Source organism: Diorhabda carinulata, chromosome 10 (assembly GCF_026250575.1).
Source record: "Diorhabda carinulata isolate Delta chromosome 10, icDioCari1.1, whole genome shotgun sequence".
Lineage (NCBI taxonomy): Eukaryota > Metazoa > Arthropoda > Insecta > Coleoptera > Chrysomelidae > Diorhabda > Diorhabda carinulata.
In genome coordinates, this window is record NC_079469.1 from 6546376 (window position 1) to 6572318 (window position 25943).

At 31.3% G+C, this 25943-nt stretch overlaps 4 protein-coding genes across 8 annotated transcripts in view; 1 reads left to right on the top strand and 3 right to left on the bottom strand.

The window, feature by feature from the left end:
- Positions 1-4841, bottom strand: part of LOC130898871 (ubiquitin carboxyl-terminal hydrolase 32) — a 29254-nt gene extending 24413 nt beyond the window's left edge. For both annotated transcript variants that reach the window (XM_057808449.1, XM_057808448.1), the window contains exon 1: positions 4648-4841. In XM_057808449.1, coding sequence (XP_057664432.1) covers positions 4648-4705 — 58 coding nt within the window. In that variant the 5' untranslated portion in view covers positions 4706-4841. The remainder of the gene's footprint in view (positions 1-4647) is intronic.
- Positions 4842-5829: 988 nt separating this feature from the next.
- On the top strand, positions 5830-18650 carry LOC130898872 (AP-2 complex subunit beta). Of its 4 annotated transcripts, none has more exons than XM_057808450.1 (14): positions 5830-5977; positions 6049-6169; positions 6234-6404; positions 6460-6640; positions 6715-6849; positions 6999-7372; positions 7423-7712; positions 13329-13486; positions 13547-13715; positions 13787-13965; positions 14058-14260; positions 14501-14719; positions 15753-16052; positions 18244-18650. In XM_057808450.1, the coding sequence occupies exons 2-14, from the start codon at positions 6062-6064 to the stop codon at positions 18508-18510; spliced, it is 2754 nt and encodes a 917-aa protein (XP_057664433.1). In that variant the 5' UTR covers positions 5830-5977; positions 6049-6061; the 3' UTR covers positions 18511-18650. The 4 variants fall into 4 exon arrangements, with proteins under 4 accessions (XP_057664433.1, XP_057664434.1, XP_057664436.1 ...); XM_057808451.1 differs by having other exon boundaries at positions 6056-6169; XM_057808453.1 differs by having other exon boundaries at positions 5843-5977; positions 6721-6849.
- On the bottom strand, positions 9366-12669 carry LOC130898874 (serine palmitoyltransferase 1). The gene is made up of 3 exons (XM_057808456.1): positions 12283-12669; positions 10328-10645; positions 9366-10123 (listed from the first exon to the last, which is right to left on the bottom strand). The coding sequence occupies exons 1-3, from the start codon at positions 12524-12526 to the stop codon at positions 9513-9515; spliced, it is 1173 nt and encodes a 390-aa protein (XP_057664439.1). The 5' UTR covers positions 12527-12669; the 3' UTR covers positions 9366-9512.
- Positions 18651-20151: 1501 nt separating the features above from the next.
- Positions 20152-25943, bottom strand: part of LOC130898905 (relaxin receptor 2-like) — a 72528-nt gene continuing 66736 nt past the window's right edge. Inside the window, exons 17-20 of the mRNA XM_057808501.1 lie at positions 25629-25860; positions 25456-25568; positions 25268-25384; positions 20152-22335 (exon numbers count right to left, since the gene is read on the bottom strand). Coding sequence (XP_057664484.1) covers positions 22273-22335; positions 25268-25384; positions 25456-25568; positions 25629-25860 — 525 coding nt within the window. The 3' untranslated portion in view covers positions 20152-22272. The remainder of the gene's footprint in view (positions 22336-25267; positions 25385-25455; positions 25569-25628; positions 25861-25943) is intronic.

Sequence of the window (25943 nt, forward strand, 5' to 3'; positions counted from 1 at the left end):
AGAGCAGTGTTTAGCCATGTTTACATGTAATAAATCAGATTTTTTGCGTCGATATGTGACAATGGATGAGACATAGATCCATGACTTCATTACGGAATTAAAACGATCATCATCTGAGTGCACTGCAGCCGGTGAAACACGTCCGAAGCGTCCGTCCAAAGGCACAACAGTCAGCTGGCTTCAATATTATGGGATGCGCATGGAATATTGTTCATCGACTATGTCCAAAATGGAGAGACAATCAATAGTGAATACAACATAGAGTTGTTGGATCGTTTGAATACAAAATGTAAGGAAAAACGGCTTCATATGTCGAAGAAAACACCACTGTTTCACCAAGATAATGCACCGATTCACAAGTCGATGGCAACGATATTTAAATTGAACGAATTACACTTCGAATTGCTTCCTCATCCACCGTATAGTCCAAATCTGTCTCCAAGTGACTACTGGCTATTCGCTGATCTCAAAAAATGCTCGCCGGTAAGAAATTCAGCTCAAATGAAGAAGCAATTTGCTGAAACTGCAGCCTATTTTGAGCTAAGTTAAAAGAATGATTGTATAGCTCTTGAAGGAGATTACATTGATGAATAAAATCGATTTTTTTTCTTAGTTAGTTACACGACTTATTGAGTGATGTGTTATTTTCCAATTTCCTCTTCTTCTTAAGTGACATTCTAATCGTTATTAAATTTTGACACCAGGACTCATTTCTTTGTAAACGTTTTTGGGAATCATGCAATAAATACCTAAAACTTCTACACTTTGGAACTTCCAGATATTGTTTGAGCACCATTAGTAGATATTCCAATGCGATTCTTCCACTTTACATTTGTTTAAATAATATAATCTTAACAATTAAAGGAAGTGTTGTTGTTTGGAATTCTATAGATTCGCAAAAAAGTAGTTATTCTACTGCTGATACATCTGTTGCCTGGTCAAGTTGAAGCAAAAAAATTTGACTCTCAACTTTTCAAGAAGAGACTGTGCATTTTTATATTAGGACTCCAAGCCTAAAGTCTATCGCACTAAAACATACTGCACTATGAAGCCCCAAACTAATCACAAGTTCCTATTGGAAAATCAGTGGAACTCCAGAGCTCATGAATTCAATTTACATTTAAATATCAAATTAAATATATACTTAGAATGAAAGGTAGAACATTTAAAAGAACATTTGTCGAATTTCTATAATGGTACTGGACAGTACGGTCTTCCTTAAATGTCAAAGAATAGAAGTGAATAATTTTCTAGACTATTTTTATTTTGCTTTAATAAATTTATTTTTTATTAAAATAAAATTATATTGATTAGACATATCAACATTAAATAAATTAATAACCACAAGTTTGGATTTATTTCGACCTTGGCAAAGTTCATAACTTATTTATTTTGTCACATTTTAAAAAAATATAACAATACATAAATAAAAGTAAATTAAAAGCAATAAAAGTGTGTAAACTAAATGATAACAGAATTGATGTCACGATTTAAATTATTATCAGACAGGAGTCTATTTAAAAAAAAAAAAAAAAAGAAGCTAATATTAGTGTGGGAATGGCGCATGTACAGCATCAATCAACCGTTTTCAAGGTTATTATTCAACAACATACTTAGATAACAAATAGTAGGTGTTATTTACCCTAATCACTCGTAACGCTTATCAACGGATTTTTAATGTTTAGGCTAACCTGATTTGAATATGAACAAAGACAGTTTTGTCAGCGAAAATATCTGCAATAACTATTAGTTTTTAAACCAAATGCAAAAAAAATGATTTTCAATGTACAGACATTAAATATTCATATGCCAAATGTGATAAACTACTTTTTTAACAACTAAAGCCTCCCTGTTATGAACAAAGCTCAATTTCCTCTACCCATTACAGTAAATCCACATATTTCATTATTTGTACAAGCCTAGATTTCTTTAACATTACCTAAGTTGGGGCTTTTCTTTTCTGAGACAATATCATTTGGTTCATTCACTAACTTCCCCATTATAGTTTTTTCCACAACTAATCTTCTATATGTAATCCTTTTCCTACCTTCTCCTCTGTGAACCATATTTATTAAGTAATAATATATAAGCACCCTTATGAAGTTAAGCTTCATAAGGTTTTCTAGATCCTTTTCCAGGGGTCGATGAATGCCCATTATTTCGATATTCCACTGTCCTCCTCAATCTAGCAGCCACCAGGGTATACCAGGAAATAAGGAAGCATACAGCCTTGCTAAAAAGGGTGCAATGACTCCGTACCTAGGATTAGAGCTCTAATGTGGCCTCATGAGATGCCACATCAATAACAAACTAAACAGATGGTCAAATAATGAAATGGAGTTTCACTGGATAAATATTTCAGGCCTAAAATAAAAGCCAAAACGACTCCCCAAACAATATACAATCTACTTCTTCAAACCACTTTCATCTGGGTCTTTCCCTTCTTCTTGTACCTACTGGTTCCACTGTAGTATTAACAAAGCTACTGTATTTTCGTGTGCTCTCCTTGATATCCAATCTTGATTGGTTCTAATATTATTCCTATTATTTTTTTTTTCAACTCCTCTTCTTTTTTTACTGTTTCTACATTGTGCATTAGTATGCGCCTTTATTTATCAATTTGGCCTTCTTATTTAGTACTGTTTTTAAACATCTCTTTATTTGCATGGTGTTCTCTATTAGTTGCAAATATTTTCTCTTCTATTTCTGTACTTCTTTCCCTATTACAGTTAATAATTCTTCCTAGATACCTTGCACTGTTCCCATGCCTCTTGAATTTTGTTTTATTTTCATTTATTCTTAACACCATTTCTTCTCCCTCTGCTTTCAGTTTCTTTAACATGCTTTATATTATATTTCTACTTTTTGTAATCAGGACTATGTATCTGCCTATATCATTATTTGAGCCCCACTCTTTCTTAAGTTTCCTTTAACCATATTTCTTCATACAAAGTTTAAATATTCAATATTATCTATCTTTTCTATTATTCTTTTTACCATATTGGTTATTAAATTTCATTTTATTTGTTCAATAGTCCTAAGTAATAATCATTACTAATTTTAAAAATAATGTATCATTTCATGAAGGAACTTATAAAAAACTCAGAAAATACGTCAAATGCTTCATATTTATAATACAGTGTGAAATCTTTACATGGTAAATTTTCCAGTTTAATGAACATATTCAAATTATCATAATTACATTTATATTTATAATACCTCAATTTTCAAAACATTTTACTTGAACAACTTATGTAAGATTATGTTTATGTTCAATAAACATAAATATTTTAAATATTGTTTCAACCATTCACTATTTTTGTAGTTGTTGTTTCCACATGAAGATAACATATCTATAAATTTGGAAAAAGTTCATAATAAAATTTATCTGCAGTAGACAAACTGGTTGTTATGGAATCATAAAAATTGTTGAAAGTAGTGATCAACCACAAAAAAATATCAACTGTTACATTAGTAATCATATAAGAAAAGCAATACAGATAAATCTAACATTCCAATATTACAGTTTTTTCATAAATACTCTACATCAACGAGGACATAAGATATTTAAATAAAACTAACCTCAAATTAACTAAAGAATTGTCAAATGATTTTCAGAAATGGAAATTATTGTTTTTAGTTGTTTCAAGTACTATCACAAGAAATAATATTTACTTAATATTAATTATAAAATGTTTCCTTCCTGTATTTTTATTTAAAATTGAAATATAAATAACTTCCTTATTTTATAACCTCAAAAACCATTATTGAATAAAATAGAATTAAATACCAGGACTAGTATATATAGACCAATATAATATTTGTAAAATATTTTATATATAAATATATTAGTTTACTTAAGTTAGAAAATGTTGAGAAAATCACTTTTTCAACTTTTTATTCATGTTCAGTATATTCTACACTTTATTTTTTTGCTATTTTTATATGGATTTTCTACTGTATCAAAGATGATTGCCTTTTAATTAATTTCATGTTTACACAGAGAAAACTATCACATTTTGACAGATCTTATGAACACCTTGTATTATATTGTAAGGAAATTTGAAAAATAAACAAACATTACTGATAAAATCTGATGAAATTTATTTTGAAATAATTCAATATATAAACTGTGGTTTTTAAATGAAAGTAAGGAATTTTAGTTCATAATGTAATAGGTAATTATGTGTATACATAATTCTATTATAAACAGGTACTACTGGACTATCGATACTAATGTATTTCTTATATAACAATTATTATTGAATCAGTTTGTTATGTAGAGTTTGTGCTTCTATTAACAAATAACAAGAAAACACGACCATTGAAGCTGCGAAATTAGACAACTTCCTAATTTGATTTAACAAATTAAAAGTCAGCGCTGGAAATCGCCACTTAAACCATTAATTGACGTTAATATTTATCATTAAACAACTAAATAAACAAAAAATATGTAAAAACCGATAACATAATTTATTATTCTCAGCCTCATAGAACATTAGATTAATGAATACGGGAAATAATATTTCAATTATTTTTTTCGAATTCATATGAGTTTATTAAACACATTTTTTAACAAGAATAATCCTAACATCACATGATGTAAGCAACAGAAAACGTTAATTGCGTTTGAAAAAAATTACTTACTTCGTTTAACTGCATCGTCGTAGCTTAAGCAACTCCTTTTCGAATCCTTAGCACCCATTTTTTAAAGTTTATTTACGCATAATAACATTTTTTACAATAAATTCCACAGCTATTACACAATTTACAACAATCACTAGAATGACAAGATACCAAAACAAGACAACTGTCGTAGTCGAACTATTCACGAAACACTTACTTGCTATTTGACGCAGAAGCAGAATTGCCGATTTGCACCATGATTATGTTATCATATCACTTATGCAACCAATATTACAGGTATTACTACTCTGTATGCAATTCACATGCAAACAACTGGTAATAATAAATATAATCAAATGATAATATCACTAATATAATATAAATAATAAATATAATCATATGATATTATCATTTGAATATATTTATTTGATCATGCATATAGTTGAACCACTGAGACCAGTAGATTCTCTATTGCAGTCAAATGCTTCAACTAACGGTTGAAAATATTTGTGACTACCTTTCTATACTTTGGTATCAATATAATCAAAAGCTTTAGAAATTCCAACTGGAGAGTATTAAATGGTTTTGAAGTCTTTACAAGCTCAATTGTCGGGAATTGGGTGACAATAGTTTCTGTTAGAAAATAATGTCAAATCTATGCGAGATTTGAAAATCATGGCGCAACCTTCACCGTCGCCTGATTCGAGCCCAACAAAATTATAATGGAATTAAATTGCTCGAAAACTTGGGTTATTTATAAGCAAAATGAATAATAATAAAAATATTGAAGTAATATTGGAAAAATTGAAAAGAATCTTGATGAAATAATCAACAAGATTGTCAAGCTTCATAGAGAGATCATTAAAAACGAAAGTAGATTATTCTAGAATAACTACAAAAATGAATTGTTGTTTGTTGTTGGGTATAATAAATAATAGATTATCAATTTTTATTTCCAATTTCTTAGACCTTTTCATGTTTTTGTTGCTTAATTGTGATCAGCTGATTTCGGTAAATTTTTTACCTGTTTTAAAATCTAGTTATCAATTAGAAAGACATTGAAAATAAGACGATTTAGCAACAAAAAATAATAATAATTAATTAGGCCCTTAACAATATACGAGTTTTGAGAGTTAATAATTTTATGTAAATATTTGTATTATTTTATTATGTTATTTGTAATGTCAATCACCATCTCTAACCATATGTTGAGGTTGGTCATACTGAAAGCCAACGTAAATAATTGAAAAAAATTATGCATCACTAATTTGACGCTTTGCAAACGTCAAAAATAATAGGCGTTTCGGGAATTTGATAATTTATATCGTGTCCGAGAGAATAAGTCATAAAGGTATACTTTTTAAGTTTATCTTCTTATGTATCGTTTATTAAATGTAATATATTTTAATCTACGTACTTTAGTTTGTAGGTTAATATGACGGACTCAAAATATTTTACCACTACCAAAAAGGGTGAAATATTTGAATTAAAATCTGAATTAAATAATGATAAGAAAGAAAAGAAAAAAGAGGCCGTTAAAAAGGTACAACGCTCGTAGGAAACATTAAAGTTTTGATAATCTGATGTTGATAAAATATTTATTGCAGGTTATTGCATCTATGACAGTAGGTAAAGATGTTTCAGCTTTATTTCCAGATGTAGTCAATTGTATGCAGACGGATAACTTGGAGCTTAAAAAGCTGGTATATCTGTATTTAATGAATTATGCAAAATCTCAGCCTGATATGGCTATAATGGCAGTTAATACTTTTGTTAAGGTATGTGACATATTTATATATTTATATTTGTCATTTCATGACAATCTTGCTTCAGGATTGTGAAGATCCCAATCCGCTGATCAGAGCACTTGCAGTAAGAACTATGGGTTGCATTAGAGTGGATAAAATAACTGAATATCTTTGTGAACCTTTAAGAAAGTGCTTAAAAGATGAAGATCCGTATGTACGAAAAACTGCTGCTGTTTGTGTTGCCAAATTGTATGATATATCATCAGGTAAGTGATTTTTATTTTTATTTATAGATATTTCATTTTTTATTGATTTTATGTTTATAAAATCTGTTATCAAGGATTAGTAGAAGACCAAGGATTCTTAGAGCAACTAAAAGAGTTACTGAGTGACTCTAATCCTATGGTTGTTGCAAACGCTGTTGCTGCTTTGTCTGAAATCAACGAGAGCAGCCCTACTGGCCAACCGCTCGTTGGTAAGAGCCATGTTTCTCAATAATTTTGCTTAAATTTTATTATTTAGAGAATTTTTTGCATTAATTTTTTCAAATGGTTAAACTATAATTATACTTATTGTTAAATAAAATTCAAACTTTGATATTTACAAAAGAGTATCTCGTTATAGAATTGAGCACAAATACCATCAACAAACTACTAACAGCTTTAAATGAGTGTACCGAATGGGGACAAGTATTTATCCTTGATTCTTTATCGAACTACACTCCCCGTGATGAACGCGAGGCTCAAAGTATCTGTGAACGTATCACTCCTAGACTAGCACATGCTAATGCAGCCGTGGTTCTATCAGCAGTTAAAGTTTTGATCAAAATGATGGAAATTTTGGCTGGAGATACTGAATTTTGTAATACTTTAAGCAAAAAATTGGCTCCTCCTTTAGTAACTTTACTCAGTTCTGAACCAGAAGTACAGTACGTTGCTTTAAGGAATATTAATTTGATTGTGCAGAAGAAGCCTGATATACTGAAACATGAAATGAAAGTAAGTAATCATAGTAGTAATACAGCAAAATTACTAATGATCAATTTTAGGTTTTCTTTGTGAAGTACAACGATCCGATCTATGTGAAACTAGAGAAATTGGATATAATGATCCGTTTAGCATCCCAAGTAAATATTCAACAGGTTTTGAGTGAATTAAAAGAATATGCCACAGAAGTAGACGTCGATTTTGTGAGGAAAGCTGTTAGAGCTATTGGGCGTTGTGCTATTAAAGTAGAACCATCTGCAGAGAGATGTGTTGCAACCCTATTGGAGCTTATACAAACCAAAGTTAACTATGTAGTACAAGAAGCTATTGTGGTGATAAAAGATATATTCAGGTGAGTTAATATATCTTCATGTATTAACAAAACTACTGTTCACTGTACTGTATCAAAGGTGAATCAAAGGTTTAACAAAGAAAAATTCATCAGATATAATTATCATTTGAATTACTTGAAAGTGAAAATTTATTTTTTGAAAAATATTTGTTGTCAGACATCCTCATCTGGTGATAGCCCATGAAGCCGTTTTCTAAATGTCTAGGGAATGTAAAGACAATGAGAGTATCAAAAATGAAGGTGCAAGGTCCTTTTTATCAAAATATATCTCATAATAAAGAATTATGGATGAACTAAGCAAAAGCACGATGTTAAGTAATAAAGAAAGAAAATACAGTACAGATATGGCTCAAAAAAATCACAGGAAATGGTAATGAAGTACTTGGGGCTGTTGGTACATCCGTATAATTATAAGGCTTATATCAAAGTATTTCAATAGTTAATTGAAAGATGAGTGAAAATGGATTTATCAGATATGTGATATTGTGAGTCATTCTAATAGTCAAGCACTGAACCAACTTAGAAATGAAGAAAAATACTTGAGGAAATAAGTTACTATAACAATCTGTATTCTTCATCATACAAGAATTGAATAGATCAACAAACTTGCTAGAAAAGGGCCAAAAACGCTTCTGATTAGCCCAGAATAGGAAAATACTTATTTAAAAAAAGATATTCACAAGGGGGAAACCAAAACAGATGTACTCTGGAGATTCTGCTAGGTCCAAATAGTATGTGGATCTAAGCACAAAGTCACACTTCCTCACTAGCTTCTATACAGAAAGAAACTAACGAGATTATTTTCAATAGAAAGGGATGAATGTAGATTCAGTGGAGGATATTTATCCAAGCAAAAACAAGGTGTCCCTCCATACTGACATCTATAGAGGAAGTACTTCAAGAGATTAGATTGAATAGGAAGAGATAAGTGCAGATTCTGTCGATCAAAGCAAAAACAAGCTACACTGACTTTTACATATGAAGCGCCTAATGAGATTAGTTTGAATAGAAAGTGATGTGAGTAGATTCAGTGGAGAAGTGGATTAAAGAAAAACACAATACACCTCCTCACTTGCTTCTATAAAAGAAGCACTGAATGAGATTAGATTGAGTAGTGAAAGAGCGCAGATTCATTGGAGATGGGGGTCCAAGCAAAAACAGGCTGAACCTACTCACTGCCTTCCATGCAGAAGCCACTTGATGAGATTGTTTTGAATATAAAGTGATGAGCAGTTTCTGTGGATCCAAGCCAAAATAAGCTACACTGACTTCTACATATGAAGCTTCTATTGAGATTAGTTTGAATAGAAACCAATGAATGCAGATATTGTGAAGAGGAGAATAAAGCTCTAGTTTATTTCGCTTTAAAATGCCTCACGGTTGCAACCTAATCTAAAAATTTTTTGAACAACAAATCTGTAGTAGAGTATATTCTTGAATGTATAAACAGATACTGGAGTTCACACTACTTTAGAACTGGAGAAGTGGACCAAGATAATGTGTAATGTAACCTTTACACAAATCTATCTCTTATTGAAGACGAATCAGAAACCATTTAAAATTTCTCGAATATCATCACAGTATCCATTATTTCACTATATACAGAAGTTACCAAATTATTAACAATAGTTATTGGGATGATTAAAAAAACAATTTCACAGCAAGTTAGTTTTAATTAGCATTAAGGAATGTTACAAGCAGTTACATAAAATTTAAAACAAATAACTTTTAAAAATTAACTCAACAACTGGTACTTATTTTTTAATACTGAAATAGTTCTATTGAAAATGCATCTGACAATTACAAGTCGGCAGCTTCCTTCAAAACTTTATAAGCCATTTCCAATCTACTTTTTTTATCAAGAAGATCTATATATAAGTTTATGACAAGACCCCCGTCGGTCTTCAAAAAATGTACACCATTTTTTTTGCAATACAAGTGAATTTCCTCTTCCTTTTCTTTTCTATTGGTTTCATCTTTGGTGGTAAATACTTTAAAAGCTGATTCTGGATCACTATGAACTTTGTATTCACAAGTCTCCTCTAGGAACAAATGGAACTCCTTAGCTAAGGTTTTCATTTTTTTTGGTCTATCTTCCATCAATCGGATTGCTTCTATACAAGCTTGAACCAAAAATGTTGGTAAAGAAGCTGAGAATATGTATCCGGATCCAGATAATCTTTGGTGTTCAATAATTGAGTGGGTACCAGCACAGAATCCGCCTATGGAACCCAGAGCTGCTTCTAGGGATGCTATTATCATATCAATACGTTCCGGATCGATATTAAAATGCTCTGTAAGACCTCGACCATGGTCACCATAGATACCTATAGAATAAGATTCCTCAAGGAAAATGCGAATTTTGAACTCCTCAGCGACTTTAAGAAATTCTTCTAGAGGGAGCAGTTTACCTGTGAATACAAAACATACAGTTTATTATAATCAGTGAGTTAAAGAAACTGAAAAATTAGGAAACCTCCATTGCTTTAAGGGTCAGAATTGATTGTCTTTTTTGTAAATTATGAAGAACCTATCACTTCTGAAATAATGACAAGGTTCATATTTAAACTTCCATGTGAAGACTTTGATGTATTTTCTGAATATCTATGACTTACCAGTTTTCCAAGATATGCCTTCTACAATTAAAAATTTCCTAGATGGTTTCCTTTCATTTTTAATAACATTTTCCACTTGTTTTTTAAAATTAATTGGGTCGTTATGATCGAATTCGACAAATTTACTTCTGGATGCAGTAAGTCCTTGCCTGATAGCAAAATTAGCTTCTTTATCAATAAATACAGTATCACTTTTTTTACAATATGCTGCAATTGAACTGGAAACAGCTACAAATCCATAGGAATATACAATTGAATCTTCCATATTCATGAAATCGGCAATCTTTTGTTCTAGTTCCAAATGAACATCAGTTGTACCTAAAATTTTCAAAAATTTGTAATTATCTGGAATGTCGAAATTAAATATTTTTTAGTCAATTAATAATATTGAATTTCGTGTTTCTATTTTATCTCTATAATGAAGGTCAGTGTAATCTAAGTTGTCATTATATTTTTATTTTTTGTGATATTGTGATAAATCATCTTGATTTAGGTCTCTATTTATAGAAAATTAGTTTAAAATAGCAGGTAAAAATTTACATTTTGACTTATTTTGATCTTTAACAGCATAAAATCTAAGAAAGGTCAGTCATTTTCACCTGTTCTTTTAAACTATTTTTCTATCAAAAAAGAACTGAAATCAAAACGAAAATGATATAAAAAAGTATAAGAAGTAAATAGTTAAAAAAAATTATAATTCTATGTAATATCACTAAAGTTAGCAGAGCAATATGAGCAGACAGAGAAACAATAAGTGGAAAATTAAGTGCAAAATCAATAGTTAATGAAAGTAGAGTGTTATAATCAAATGCTCCAATGTTTTATAGAAGAAATTTCCTATTCTTACATGGAATTGAAAACTTTCATGCATGTTTTCAGAAAGTAAAAAAGTTTTCACAAAAAGGCGCTGCAAATAAATGATTTTCTCGAATTTTTTTTGTAGCTTTGGTATCAATAAATTCTGTGGAAAACATGAATTTTTCAAAGACGTTACAAAGAAAATGACTTTACGGGTTTCCTCAGCAGAACCCTATTATTGCCGAGGAATTATAAACTTGTGTGGCCTTGTTAGGTCCTAAATAATAAGGTGTTCGACAAACACCAATTAAATGCTACAAAAAATGAATTTTTGGGAGACATCACAAAGAAATGACATTTTCCGAGTTTTCCCAACAGATTTCTGAAAGTCATTTCTTTCATGACAAAAAATTTATCTTCTCTACAGCATTTAATTAGTATTAGTTGAGCACTTAATTATTCAGGCTCTAACGAGTTCACACAAGTCTATAATCCTCCGGCAACAATGATAATGTTCTGCTGAGAAACTTCAGAAAAAGTAATTTCTTCTGTAACATCTCCAAAAAATCCATTTTTTTCACAGTATTTAACTGGCGTTTGTCAGGCACCTTATTATTTAGGACCTAACAAGGCTAGTCAAGTTTATAATTCATAGGTAATAGTGTTCTGCTGATTAAACTTGGAAAGTCATTTTTTTCTTGACATCAGTGAAAAATACATTTTTTCCACAGCTTTCAATTACCATTTGTAAAGCACTTACTTATTTAGGAGCTACCAAGGCTACAAATATAAATAATTCCTAATTTTTTACAAAAAATGTTTTGATTTTGCACATTTAACTTTCATTACATTGCTAACTTTATTCTAAAGTTAGCAGAACAGCTAACTTCTCAAAAAATTGCACAAAGGAAAAGTAATATGGCATTTAATTTTCAGCTTATTGTTTTTTTTTGTTTGCTTATATTGCCCTTTAGTGACATTTCTACTTAAACAACTCTGTATAATTTCCTTTTATGATAATATTAATAAAATTCCTTAAGCATTTATAGCATCTTTTGGTGTGAATTATATGACACACTTTCGGTATTTGGGTTAGTTTGATCACTAACATTAATTTTTATGCGCTGAATCATTGTTTATTATGTTGAAATAGTTACCATAAAAAGCTCTTGGTCCACAAGTTCCAACTCCATACTTTCTTATAATATTTTCAGCTGACTGCTTAATTTCTTCATGATCTAAGAAGTTTAAAAAATTTGTTTTCGCCAGATCAATATTATTCTCATCTTCATTAATAATATAAGATTCGATTGTTTCTTTGGTTTTAACGTTTGTAGTATCTACTAATGGTTCGGGTTGATATTGTTCCAACCGTTCTTGTAATAATTTTTCATCTAACATTTTTTGTACTATTTCGTGATACAGCACTCAAATTATTTTTCCACACTGCACCGTAAATCGATTTCTATTAAAAAAATATTTTTTAATTTAACAACTACCTACAAGTTGCTCTAATTATCTAAACGTCAACTGTCAAGAGTGTCGGTGATGTGGCAATATTTCAGTAACAGTTATTTTGGTAACAGTAACATTATTCGGAACGGTATTCGACAGGTGTTTATAAATTTAAATATAATTTTTTTTTTCAACCTGCGAAATCGCATCAAATCCTTTGATTTAAAATATAATAATCGAAACGTAAATTTGTTTATTTTGATTTTTCAAATCATGTTAATTGCTTGTAATGAATAATTGGATTGAATGTTTGGATCACTTAAAGAAGCCTTCAGAGGTAAAAAATTTAACACTGACGACGAGGTAGAGGAGTTTGTGTCCAATTTATAAGCTTTATTTTCATTAGAACATTTTTAAATTTTATGTACAAAGCGATACAATGTTCTATTGGATAATATAAAATAACAATTTGGCTTATTAATGATTGTAATTGATAACTGCATCAAAAATATTCCGGAGAGGTGGCAAAAATGTGTAATTTCTTTATCCGGCGCTACGGTCCTTCTCAACGATCGACTGCCAATCCTTTCTGTCCTGAGCATTGTGCCTTCAACGTTGAACCCCTAGCTGGATCTGGTTTGTCTTAACGTTCTCAATGTGTGTGTAACTAGCGTTTGTCCTGATCATGTTTGTACCGCCCTCGTATAAATAAATGGGACAGAAGTAAAATTCTTCCGTTTTTCTTCAGAAAATATCCGAATAAATATGAGAGTATCATAAGTACGTTATGCGAAAATTTGGATACGTTAGACGAGCCTGAAGCTAGAGCCAGTATGGTATGGATTATTGGGGAATACGCTGAAAGAATAGATAATGCCGATGAACTTTTGGAAAGTTTCTTAGAAGGTTATATAAATTCTATTATATCATAATATAATAAATAATTATTCATATTCAAATTTACAGGTTTCACTGATGAAAACGCCCAAGTACAATTACAACTTTTGACAGCAATAGTGAAATTATTTTTAAAACGTCCCCAACATACTCAAGGTTTAGTTCAACATGTTCTCAGCCTGGCGACTCAAGATTCCGATAATCCTGATTTGAGAGATCGCGGTTTTATTTATTGGAGGTACAAAAAATAACGAAAAAACCTATAATATATATAATATGAAACAATATAACGAAAATTGTAATTTTTAGATTACTTAGTACGGATCCAGCAGCTGCTAAAGAAGTAGTACTCGCCGATAAACCGTTAATTTCGGAAGAAACCGATTTATTAGAACCCACGTTATTGGATGAATTGATCTGTCACATATCATCCCTTGCTAGCGTTTATCATAAACCACCAACTGCTTTTGTAGAAGGACGATCAGCAGGTAAACACTGATACTTATCTAATTGAAACGTTTTGTAAAATTTAGGTTTTTAGAATGGTTGGTGAGTATAAGATTCATATGTATTGTTTTAGGTATCAGAAAGTCGTTGCCTGCTAGACAGGGTTCTACCGAAGAAAATATCAACGCAACGGAACCTACTGTTATTCCAAATCAAGAAAGTCTCATAGGAGATTTGCTCTCGATGGATCTTAACGCTCCTACTCCAGCAATGCCGACTCCTGCTGCGCCAGCAACTAGTAATGTCGATCTTCTTGGAGGAGGCTTGGACGTTTTGGTAAATAAAAGTTATTATTATCACAATACCTTAGGTAGTTTATTATGTATTAACTAGAAATACCCAGTTAAAACTAGAATTTACCATTGATATATTCGATTTTCAGATAAAACTAGTTGTCACATCGAACTGTAGTTGAAACTAGCACTAGAAAAACTAATTTGGGATTGAAAACAAGATAAAGACACTGTACAATTATCTGGAGTTGTGATTGTTAATTTGTTTTATTTCTATTTTCAGTTAGGTGGAGGAGATCTTACAACTTCAACTACACCATCAACAACTACCGGTTTGTTGGGTGATATATTTGGAATACCTACAGCCCCTACTATGTACACGCCACCCAAAGCGATTTGGTTACCGGCTGAAAAAGGTAAAGGACTCGAGATACAAGGAACGTTTTCTAGAAGAGCAGGGCAAATGTCTATGGATATGACATTTACAAATAAAGCAATGCAGGCAAGTCCAACTATTGAACCCTTAGCTGCCACACTTCTGATGCCAACCATAGCTTTCATACTGGGACGTTTGTGACCCCTGCCACATAATCGTCCATTCTGAGTAAACTAAGCTGTTTATTTTGTAAAAAAAGTTATAGTTGTACATCAACTCCTCATTTTTACGACAATATATGTGCCATGCAAAAATTTTTCAATTTAATATGTTGAAAAAATATATAATTTGTAAAATTACTAGTTTTAATTGTACTGCACTGGGTCTAAAGTCAGTTCAGGCAGTGTAGTGGAATAAGTGTAATCTGGAAATGGTGGCACTATATCTTCGTCATCGGACGAATGTAAAATATCAAAAAGTACTAAATCTTTTTCCATTATTTTTAACACTACAAGGCCTGAATCACCTCAAATACAACAATCAACAAATACTCCATTACTCTCTGCACTATATCGTTCTTTGTATCTGATCGAACCAACTGGTCCAGTTTGATACAGTTCTGGTGCAGCTAACAAGTACAAACCTATGAAATATGTTAGGCATCTAATCCGTTATCCAATGCATCCGAAGCCTCGGAATAATCAGAGCTATGCTTAGAAACTTTCTCGCTTTTTTGAGCCTCTTGGTCCTCGAGAGAAATTTCTCGCGTTTCGTCGAGTATCTCTTGCCGAATTGTTCGACTTCCAACATTGTAGGCCAACTTACTTGACACAAAATACAATTTAAAAATATAGCGTACTCACCTTTTTTGATGATTTGAAACATAAGAATTCAAAAAAAAAAACGAATCACTGTTACTGTCACTCTGAGGTTGTTGTTGACCCCTCTCCAATTTACTCGATTGTCACAGATAGACTGACGCAATTTACCTATGGTAGTTATACTAGGCGGAAGAGCAACTGTCCAACTATTACTAGATGGCACTACGGTCCCGGTTTCCCAACATTAGGGAGGGGTAAATCGAAACATATAAGGGCTACGAACGACCCCAGTGTGGCGGCTATACAGTTGAATTATTGTAAATTTCTAATGTTTTCAGGCTATGTCAAGTTTTGCTATCCAATTCAACAAAAATAGTTTCGGTATCGTTCCTGCTTCTCCTCTTAATATTCCAGCTCTCCAACCGAGTCAAAGCCTCGAATATAATTTACCTTTGGGTACTACTGGTCCCGTGCAACGTATGGATCCGCTAACAACTCTTCAAGTTGCCGTTAAGAATAACGTTGACATCTTTTATTACGCCTGTCAGATACCCATTCAAATTTTATTCTGCGAAGACGGTACGTTGGATAAGAGAGTATTCCTTACTACTTGGAGGGATATTCCTGCAGCAAACGAGGTGAGACATGAACTATTATATATATATTTTTTACTGAAATATGTTGGGAATGAAAGAAATAAAAGTTATGGAAAAGCTGAATATGACTACGATAAATTATTTGTTGTTTTTGGTTTGTTGTAAATCCAAAACTATTTTTAAGTTTTGTTTTCTTTTTGCTACCACGATTAAATGATGAAATGTTACATCTTTTAGAATATGGTGAGAATATTTTTTTGTTTTTCACTATATAATTTGAAAAAAGAATACGAGGGTTTATTGAAAAGTTTCAGACTATTCACATTATTTATGTGATGTAGTAGTAAAAAATACAAATCAAAACTATGAGGTTGTTTGTGTTATTACATCTAGATTAAGATGAAATTTTTTCTATTAACAAATATTGATTTCGTGCGGTATTTATCAACCAGATGGAGCTCAAGAACCTATAAAATTTATTATAAATCGTTTCTTACTGCTCCATTTATTAAATTTTTTTTAAGTCATAGCAATGAATAGCAATAAGGTGTTTGCATTTTTTGAAAAGTGTTAATTTTTTTGTTTATTTTATAAGTTCTTGATATGTTTTCTACTTGATGATCTCGAGATTATCGTTGGGCAACGTAGCGTGTGCTGTTATAATACAGTTTTTATTTACAATAAAAACATTTTTCTAAATATAAGTGAATAAACTTTTTATAGGTTAAGTTCTTACATTATTACATACTTACATTAAAATGATCCTGGAAACAAAAATAATTACATTCTGCGGGATTCTCGAAACGACCAACACATTCAAACCATTTTTGTTGTTTATTCGAATTGCTTGGCATCAAAAAAAATTATCGGGTGTTTTAGTCGTGGTTTTCTTATATCCTGACACAAAACACGATTTATATACCATTTTTCAGATTAATTTTAGAATAACCGAGAAAATAACTGTCGTATTTACTATGTATCATATGTTCAGTGTTTATGTTATATCTATGACGTCACGCAATATGGCGGTCTTACTGAAATGTTTAAACTACCTACAAATTTTTCGAAGTTTCAATAATTTTTTGTCTATAAATATTGATGAAAGAATTAACAAAAAAATGTAATAAAAATTATAAACCATCCAAAACATCTTTGCTGGTTCCTGTTGCCAATTAGTACCAATTTTAGGGTTTATAAAAAGTTGATAGTACATACTGAAACTTTTCGATCAGCCTCTGTACATTTGCTGTAGGTTTTCATTTATGTTTTAATATGTAGCAATTTTTTATTCCCAAATTTGTCATTGTTTTTGAATTGGCTTTTTTATATTTTTTTGTGAATTTTTTTTCCAAAATTACACTTCCAAAGAACGGCGTTTCTTTAGTTTTTTATTTTTTTATTCTCACTTGGTTGAATCTGTTAAAGGTTTTGACTTCCCCGTAACAAATACAACTTATGTCCTTCTCAATTTATTAGATTCTTTTTGTACCAAAGCAATATTCACCTTTGTTTTCCTTTCCATTGCCATATGTCCTAACACCCTATTTCCTTTTGTAATAAACAAAAAATCTCATCAGGGTCCTTCAGATATCTTGTATTATAATGCTTCCTAATTATAACTACCCCGTTATTTTTGCCTAATGTAAACTTTCTGGCTTCTCCAATTATATCAATTTTTTCTTTTCAAAGTCAACTCTCCAACTTATTTTTTCCATGTCTTCTCCATGTGTTTTCTCATTTTCTGTGTTTGTATATATAATATTGAAGAGATCACGGGCAGTCTCCTTTAATCTGTTTCTATATCCCCAAATTGAACAATCAATTCAAAACATTTTCAGCCTAAACACATTTGAATATTTTTGTTTAAAATTGCTCGAATTTCGCCACTTGTATGTTACTTTTAATTTTGAATGTAGAGTTAGTGAAACTCAAATGCGAATCATGGGATTTTTGTTATCACAATATTTATTGAAATTGAAAAAAACATTCAAAAGCTGTACGAAAATACTGACAAACAAAACAAAAATATGAAAACTCTTTAAACAAAATTTGTAATACAAATGATGACCATGCTTTTCCTTTTCTATTTTCATGTCAAAATAGAATGCATACACAATCACCTGGTATTTGCATTTGTTTTTATCAGCTCTACATTTAGCTTCAAAATTTTATTTAATTTTCTATCATGATAATTATTTGTGGAAATTTTAAGTCACTTTGTTTATTTCACTAGGTGCAATATACCGTTAACGATGTGAAAGGTAATACTGACGCCATATCAAATAAAATGACCCTGAATAACATCTTCACCATAGCAAAACGCAATGTAGAAGGACAAGACATGTTGTATCAATCCTTAAAATTGACCAACAATATTTGGGTACTTTTGGAACTTAAGCTCCAACCAGGGGTTTCTACTGCGACTCTAAGTTTGAAATCTAGATCTGTAGAAGTAGCTCCTTATGTGTTCCAAGCTTATGATTCTATTTTAAAGAATTAGTTATTGAATTGTCAGCTTATGGACGTTAGGAATCGCTTTATTTACTCATTTTTGTCATTCCAATATATATTGTATTTAATCTTTAGAGTATATTTGACTTTAAATTGTACATTATTCGTAGATTACATAATATAAGAATATTGAAGTGTTTTATTTAATATTGTATATATGAAGTCTGTCTGTTGCTTTTCTCCAATTCCTTTTCCTCATGGCGATATTATGCCAATTCACTATCCCCCACTTCTGTATTTCTGGCGTCGATTTACCAACTCCAGACAGACTGGGTAGTAGTTTCCTCGCGAATCAAGTGTTGAAATTGGCTGACCGGTTTTATTATAGATCAAAAAGACCATTTGCCTTAAACAGTTTTTTGTTGACTGCTCTAGTGCAGTTTATATCAAACCAGAGGTTGGTGTCTGCAAATCCCTTGAAGGAGTAAGGATTATAGGCTTCCATACCTGCTAGCATTCCATCATCATTCACAAACATCATTCCAAGGAAAAATAAAAAGTAAATCTTTAGATAATTCCACTTGGCTGATTATAATGTCAAACTTTACGTGGTCTAGGTGGATCCTGAATTTTGATTTCTAGTTCACACATTGCTGTTATTAGTTGTGTTATTTATAAATCAAAATTTAACATCACATACTATACTTAGCTCATGTTTGTGGGTCTGAAATTTGAAACCGTGCTTTTTTGCGGGAATGCTCTGCAGGTTGGATCGATTTGTTTCGGTCCCATGAACGTTAGGTCACTATTTAATACATAAAATGACTAAAAGTGTTTAGAGACCACATTTTTTTAAACCCAAGACCAAGTAAATTCCTCAAAAAATCAAGCAATTAACATATTAGCGATATAATTTTTCAGAAAGTTACTTTAATTAGACTAAGGGGCGAAAAAATTATTGGACTTAGAGGCGCCAAAAATTATAAATCCGGCCCCAATGATATTCTGAGTGGTAGAAATTCTGGTTGGTTCATTGATAAGTTGGGTAATTCCATGACTGTTGGTAAAAATCTTTAGCTTCTTGCCCTGCATAGCCAGTTCTGTAAACAAAATTCCAACCAGCTGACGTGAGGTTTAAGAATAGCTGTATATAGTGGGTATCACTAGGAAGACTGTATATGAAGCATATGTTCTTTGATTCCTTTTAATATCTGCATTCTTCTTTATTAAACTTGCACTACCCTTGAGATGGTTTTGTACTTTAAAAGATTTCCTAGTGCTCCAAGTGTTTTATTTCTACTTGATAATCTCTTATAAAATTATTTATATTTCTTCAACTTTACTTGTTACTGTCACTCCTAGATATTCAAACTCTTGTAGTCTATTGATTCGAAACTCTCTGATTTTTTTTATTAATTATGAAACAGATGAAAGAAGTAGGAGAATTCCATAAGTAAGGGGTATTGGTACCGATAAGGGTTACGTTTATAATTTTAAAGTTAAAATAACAACACGAGGAAGTGTTGATGCAAAATCATATTGGAAATCTTTGATTCTGTGAATAAGGTTTATAGGTACTCAGAAAACAGTGGTACTAGATCTCCAACTGAACTAGATATACCCATATAAAGTTTTAATACTAGTAATTTGCCCGTGTACTTTAACCGGCTAGAAAAAAAACACATTTTCCAAAAACATCTATATTTTGAAAATAAAAATGTATACACAGTATTTACCAAATAGCCATTATGGCCTAATACGTTTTTTGTAATTACAATACAAAAATTACAAATAAAATAAAATTCTACTAATTATTTATTTGAAACGTCAAACAAGCGATTGTTAATAAACCACGTTAAGCTAAAACAATTTTGAATAAATGTGAATAAAAAATTTACCTTCAATATAGATATCCAGCAAATGGTATTCCAAACACACCAAAATTTAATTATACATACAATTATTAATAAAGGTGAAAAGTACAACACGATGTATACATAACAGAAAATGCTGTCCACCATATATTCAAGTTATAAATAACAAATGGACTTTATTTTACACTGTTAAATATTATTCGGAGTCATGATGTATAACTATTGAAACTTGCTCTCGTTACTAACTACAGTACAGAGAGTGGACTACCAATGCTCTTTCTTTGTCTTTTAGCAGTTCGAGCCTACTATAATAAACTCCAATACCTTGAGCAATCTAAAGAATTATCAAAATCAGTTGACGCTTACATAAAAATGGCCGCCGTGGGGTAATGAAATGCTTTTGTAGCAGGTTTTTGGGGGGATCGTAAAGTTGGATTTTAGACCTTTTTATTCTCAATTTTATTGAAAAATGACTTCTTAAAGAAGTGCCAAATTTGTCTCGAAAATGTGGCTTACTTGCACACTGACTAAAAAGCTTAATAGTCAGTTTCAGCTCGATTAGTATCACTGAAATAAATCTAAACACTATTTGCATAGTCCTCTAGATATTATAAATAAAAAAAGTAATAAACAAATCTCACTACCGGAGATAAGGAAACAAATTTTACACGAGTACATACGAGAAAATCGATTGCTTACCTTACAGCCGCCATTTTAAGTAGATCAGTTTCTTTACATATATTTATGTTGGAAGCATAAACGTTACAAACAAATAGTATAGTTACAATAGATAACCTCATTACCACCGATGTATACTTTGGAACACATGTGAAATAACCTCATGACACCGATAATAATTTAGAACCGAAAGAAGAATTAAAGCTCGTTATTAAACAGAAAATTGCAGTTAACTTTCTATTATAGGAATGTGTGTAACTACCACCAAAACGCAGCTTTATTTACAAAAGCAGTTTAGTTTTAGCACAGAATTGATACGAACAATTTTAATAAATATAGACATTGTGTAAAAAAGCTGGTATTTGACAACGGTACCGTTTAAATCGATTTATTACACAGCTACATTTTGATGAGTTTAATAAATGTTCACCTATTACAATTCACGAGAAATTCAATCTCAGTTTACGTTACATATATCAAGGTTAACAAAACTAAACTTGTAACAATTTTTATAACTTCCTTTTTCTGACATCATTTTTTCGGCCAATCTAATTTTGTCTAATATTACCGTATATTCTACGCTTATCTAGAAAATTGCCAAAATAATAGTTGCCCGATCATTTATACTATGTGGTATGTAAATCTGATGACTCTGACTGTTCGGTATCGTTCGGCAATACACTTTATTTCGATCTCACTGCTTAGTTCGCGTTCGGTTATATAAATTTTTAAACACTCTGAGTAAGATCTCTTTGCTCCGAATCTCGAAAGTTAGCTTTGTTTTGACTTTTCACGTTTTGTTTGACTTTTCAATTCACCTTCTTTTAATGTTCTGCTTCTGACTCCCAACATATTCCATGATGTGTGAAAATGGTTATTTCAATTTTCGTCTTTGTTAGACCGATTCTTATACATTTTGTTCTAACCACACAAACACGTTTAGGAGATAACGGGAATTTTAAAAATAGAGAAAATTCTACCAAAATCACTATAAACACATAACAAACTAAAGACGCCATCTACAGACGTTTGATTTTCGCATGTCACCGGAATAGAAGAAGAATAACCTAACTAAGTGAAAACTTTGGAAAATGTCAATATTTTCTAAAACTTATTGAGCACTAGGTTATTCTCATTGTGGAATATACGGTAGATATTCAAGGAATTTTGATTGTTTCACGAGGTCAATTTGGTTTGCATTCATACTTTTTGGATCAGTTGTTTTTTGATTATTGTTTATGTAGATCGAAAACAATCTATCATACGGGTGTTGATCTCCTCCAGCTGGTTTTACTTCCCGTTAAGCTACTGCTGTGAGTACCCTGTAAGAAAATAAATTTATTTAGAAAACCAGATTTTTTTTTCATTTTCCTTCCATAGTATTACATTTTTAGAATAAAAAATACACGCAAAAAATGTTTACGTGAAATAAAGAAACTTTGGTGAAACTGTAAAGGAAGTTCTAATTATTACCATTCCTTTTTTATGGTAATTTATAATCATTTATAACTAAAGGGCAAATAAATACCACTCGGCACTTGTGTCTTAATATAATGTTTGATCAACAACTTTCGGAAACTCGAGATCTCAGAGGGCCCGTAGTGGAAAAGCGGACTACATAAAGCGCAAATCCCTGGAAACTATAAGACAAATTTCAATTTTAAACCGTTTCACTGCTACCTATTGATTAGAGCGCGAATTAACTTGTGTCAGATATTTTGACAATTATTTCTTGTTGTTAGAAAGTGAAAGAAAATAGAAAGGAATATTATAATGAAGAGAAATTAAAGAAATATGCAGACAGAGTGGAAGAATTCATTTCGAATGAGATTTATTGGAAATTGGAAATATATAAACAAACAATGATATGAAAAAGGATCGAGAAAGAAGTAAAAGGCAAAATCAGAAAGCACCTTATTAAGAGGTATATATATAATAGGTGATAAAGAAGGAAAAATGGAGTCGCGCAGTATTTAAAAGAATCACTAGATGATAGTGGAGAATAACTAAGCAAAAGGGAATCGGAGGAAGACATTGGCAAAAAGGAAGATAGCAATATTTCAATTGATATCTTGTAATATGGAGACGAAGAGATTATGGCTTTTGTTGATACAATAAGCCAATAACCACCGCGAAATAGCACTTTTGGATGTAACATACAAAGTTCTGGAAAAAATGGTCTACAAAAATCTAAATTTAAAAGTGAAGTTGAAAGTCCACGATTAATTCTCTTTAGACTCGACCAATTCGTTCATATTATATCTCAAATGAAAGGGGTTCATTTACTGAGTGTTCTTAGACCAAAATGAACAACTTACCTCAATTAGAATTCGTGATTTGCAGCATTGAGTGGAGAAAAATCTAAATTTAAAAGTGAAGTTGGAAGTCCGCGATTAATTCTCTTTAGACTCGACCAATTCGTTCATATTATATCTCAAATGAAAGGGGTTCATTTACTGAGTGTTCTTAGACCAAAATGAACAACTTACCTCAATTAGAATTCGTGATTTGCAGCATTGAGTGGAGAAAAATCTAAATTTAAAATTGAACTTGGAAGTCCGCGATTAATTCTCTTTAGACTCGACCAATTCGTTCATATTATATCTCAAATGAAAGGGGTTCATTTACTGAGTGTTCTTAGACCAAAATGAACAACTTACCTCAATTAGAATTCGTGATTTGCAGCATTGAGTGGAGAAAAATCTAAATTTAAAATTGAACTTGGAAGTCCGCGATTAATTCTCTTTAGACTCGACCAATTCGTTCATATTATATCTCAAATGAAAGGGGTTCATTTACTGAGTGTTCTTAGACCAAAATGAACAACTTACCTCAATTAGAATTCGTGATTTGCAGCATTGAGTGGAGAAAAATCTAAATTTAAAATTGAAGTTGGAAGTCCGCGATTAGTTCTCTTTAGACTCGACCAATTCGTTCATATTATATCTCAAATGAAAGGGGTTCATTTACTGAGTGTTCTTAGACCAAAATGAACAACTTACCTCAATTAGAATTCGTGATTTGCAGCATTGAGTGGAGAAAAATCTAAATTTAAAAGTAAAGTTGAAAGTCCGCGATTAATTCTCTTTAGACTCGACCAATTCGTTCATATTATATCTCAAATGAAAGGGGTTCATTTACTGAGTGTTCTTAGACCAAAATGAACAACTTACCTCAATTAGAATTCGTGATTTGCAGCATTGAGTGGAGAAAAATCTAAATTTAAAATTGAAGTTGGAAGTCCGCGATTAATTCTCTTTAGACTCGACCAATTCGTTCATATTATATCTCAAATGAAAGGGGTTCATTTACTGAGTGTTCTTAGACCAAAATGAACAACTTACCTCAATTAGAATTCGTGATTTGCAGCATTGAGTGGAGAAAAATCTAAATTTAAAATTGAAGTTGGAAGTCCGCGATTAGTTCTCTTTAGACTCGACCAATTCGTTCATATTATATCTCAAATGAAAGGGGTTCATTTACTGAGTGTTCTTAGACCAAAATGAACAACTTACCTCAATTAGAATTCGTGATTTGCAGCATTGAGTGGAGAAAAATCTAAATTTAAAAGTGAAGTTGAAAGTCCGCGATTAGTTCTCTTTAGACTCGACCAATTCGTTCATATTATATCTCAAATGAAAGGGGTTCATTTACTGAGTGTTCTTAGACCAAAATGAACAACTTATCTCAATTAGAATTCGAGATATAAGAGATGAAAACTATAAAAACATTGGAAATGAACTGGAAAAGAGTCGTGTTTGATCTCTACTCTCGTCTGGAAGACGTTCTTTTGTCTTATAGTGTGTAACATTTGTGCAGACTTCTCAGCAATGAAAATACTATTGCTGTAGTAGAAGGTTATCTGGATAATTCTCGGCAACATAATCTTGCGACTACTAAACTGAAAAACTTGACGAAAAATACCGCTATAACTTTTTAAACTACACAGTTTCTTGATGGAAAATCTAGACGTAAATACCGTACATTTAAAAAAAGGCAACGGAATAAAAAATAATTTTTGGTTACTGCCTGTAAAAAATATCAAAAACATTACAAAAAAGTCCCTTTAAATTTCTCTTAAATTTAATGGTTCCGTCGTAAAATCGAAGAATGTTGAGTGTCTTAAGTTACGTCGCAAGCCTCAGCCGAATTTATTGAATAATTCACGAAAATATTCCATCCCCGAAAAAAATTAACAATTTTTGACCGTAGTATAAGATTTTAACTATTCGAAGAACAATTTTCTCAACTCACCCGGTAACTAAAATGTTTTTTCGGTATTGGAAACACTCCGAAGCTGAGACTCAAACCAGATTCTGATGCGGGGTTGTCAGATTTTCTTCGACAACAAGAATTTAACATTTTTCGTATCTGAAATATGATAAATATTTTATTACATCCATAGATTTTCAATAATGTAAGTATAGACGAATAAATCTTACTTGTTTCTTAAATATACTAGTAGTTAAAGTATAAAGAACTGGATTCAATGCTGAATTGATCGGAAGTACGAAGATGGCCAACCAAGCATATAAATCTTGAGGTATGGATATCCCTTAAAATTATTTTTAACAAATCATTCCGTCGCAGGATAATAAAAAAGATTTTATTTTACCTGATAAGGCGACTAATTTCACCAACACAACGGGAACCCAACATAAACAATCTGTAAAAACAATGATGCCAAATCGTTGAGCGACTTTATCGGTGTCCTGACTTTGTCTCGTCGATCTACAAGCTACACCGCTAGATTTGATTTCATTAATCATTCGAAGATAAGCGTAGCAAATAAATATTAATGCCAAAGTGTTCAGTAGAATGAACATCACTGCGGAGTATTGCCATCCCTAAAAATACGTAACCTTCAAAAAAATCGTAGTAAAAAGTGGCGTCTATATATATCTAACCTCAATATGAGGTTTTTCAAGAT

Coding starts and splice junctions, on each gene's coding strand:
- LOC130898872 (XM_057808450.1), top strand. CDS start 6,062: ATGACGGACTCAAAATATTTTACCACTACCAAAAAGGGTGAAATATTT. Junction 6,850..6,998: donor TACTGGCCAACCGCTCGTTG/GTAAGAGCCATG, acceptor ATCTCGTTATAG/AATTGAGCACAAATACCATC. Junction 16,053..18,243: donor ATATTCCTGCAGCAAACGAG/GTGAGACATGAA, acceptor TTATTTCACTAG/GTGCAATATACCGTTAACGA.
- LOC130898874 (XM_057808456.1), bottom strand. CDS start 12,526: ATGTTAGATGAAAAATTATTACAAGAACGGTTGGAACAATATCAACCC. Junction 10,646..12,282: donor TGGACCAAGAGCTTTTTATG/GTAACTATTTCA, acceptor TGAAAATTTTAG/GTACAACTGATGTTCATTTG. Junction 10,124..10,327: donor AGGCATATCTTGGAAAACTG/GTAAGTCATAGA, acceptor TTGTATTCACAG/GTAAACTGCTCCCTCTAGAA.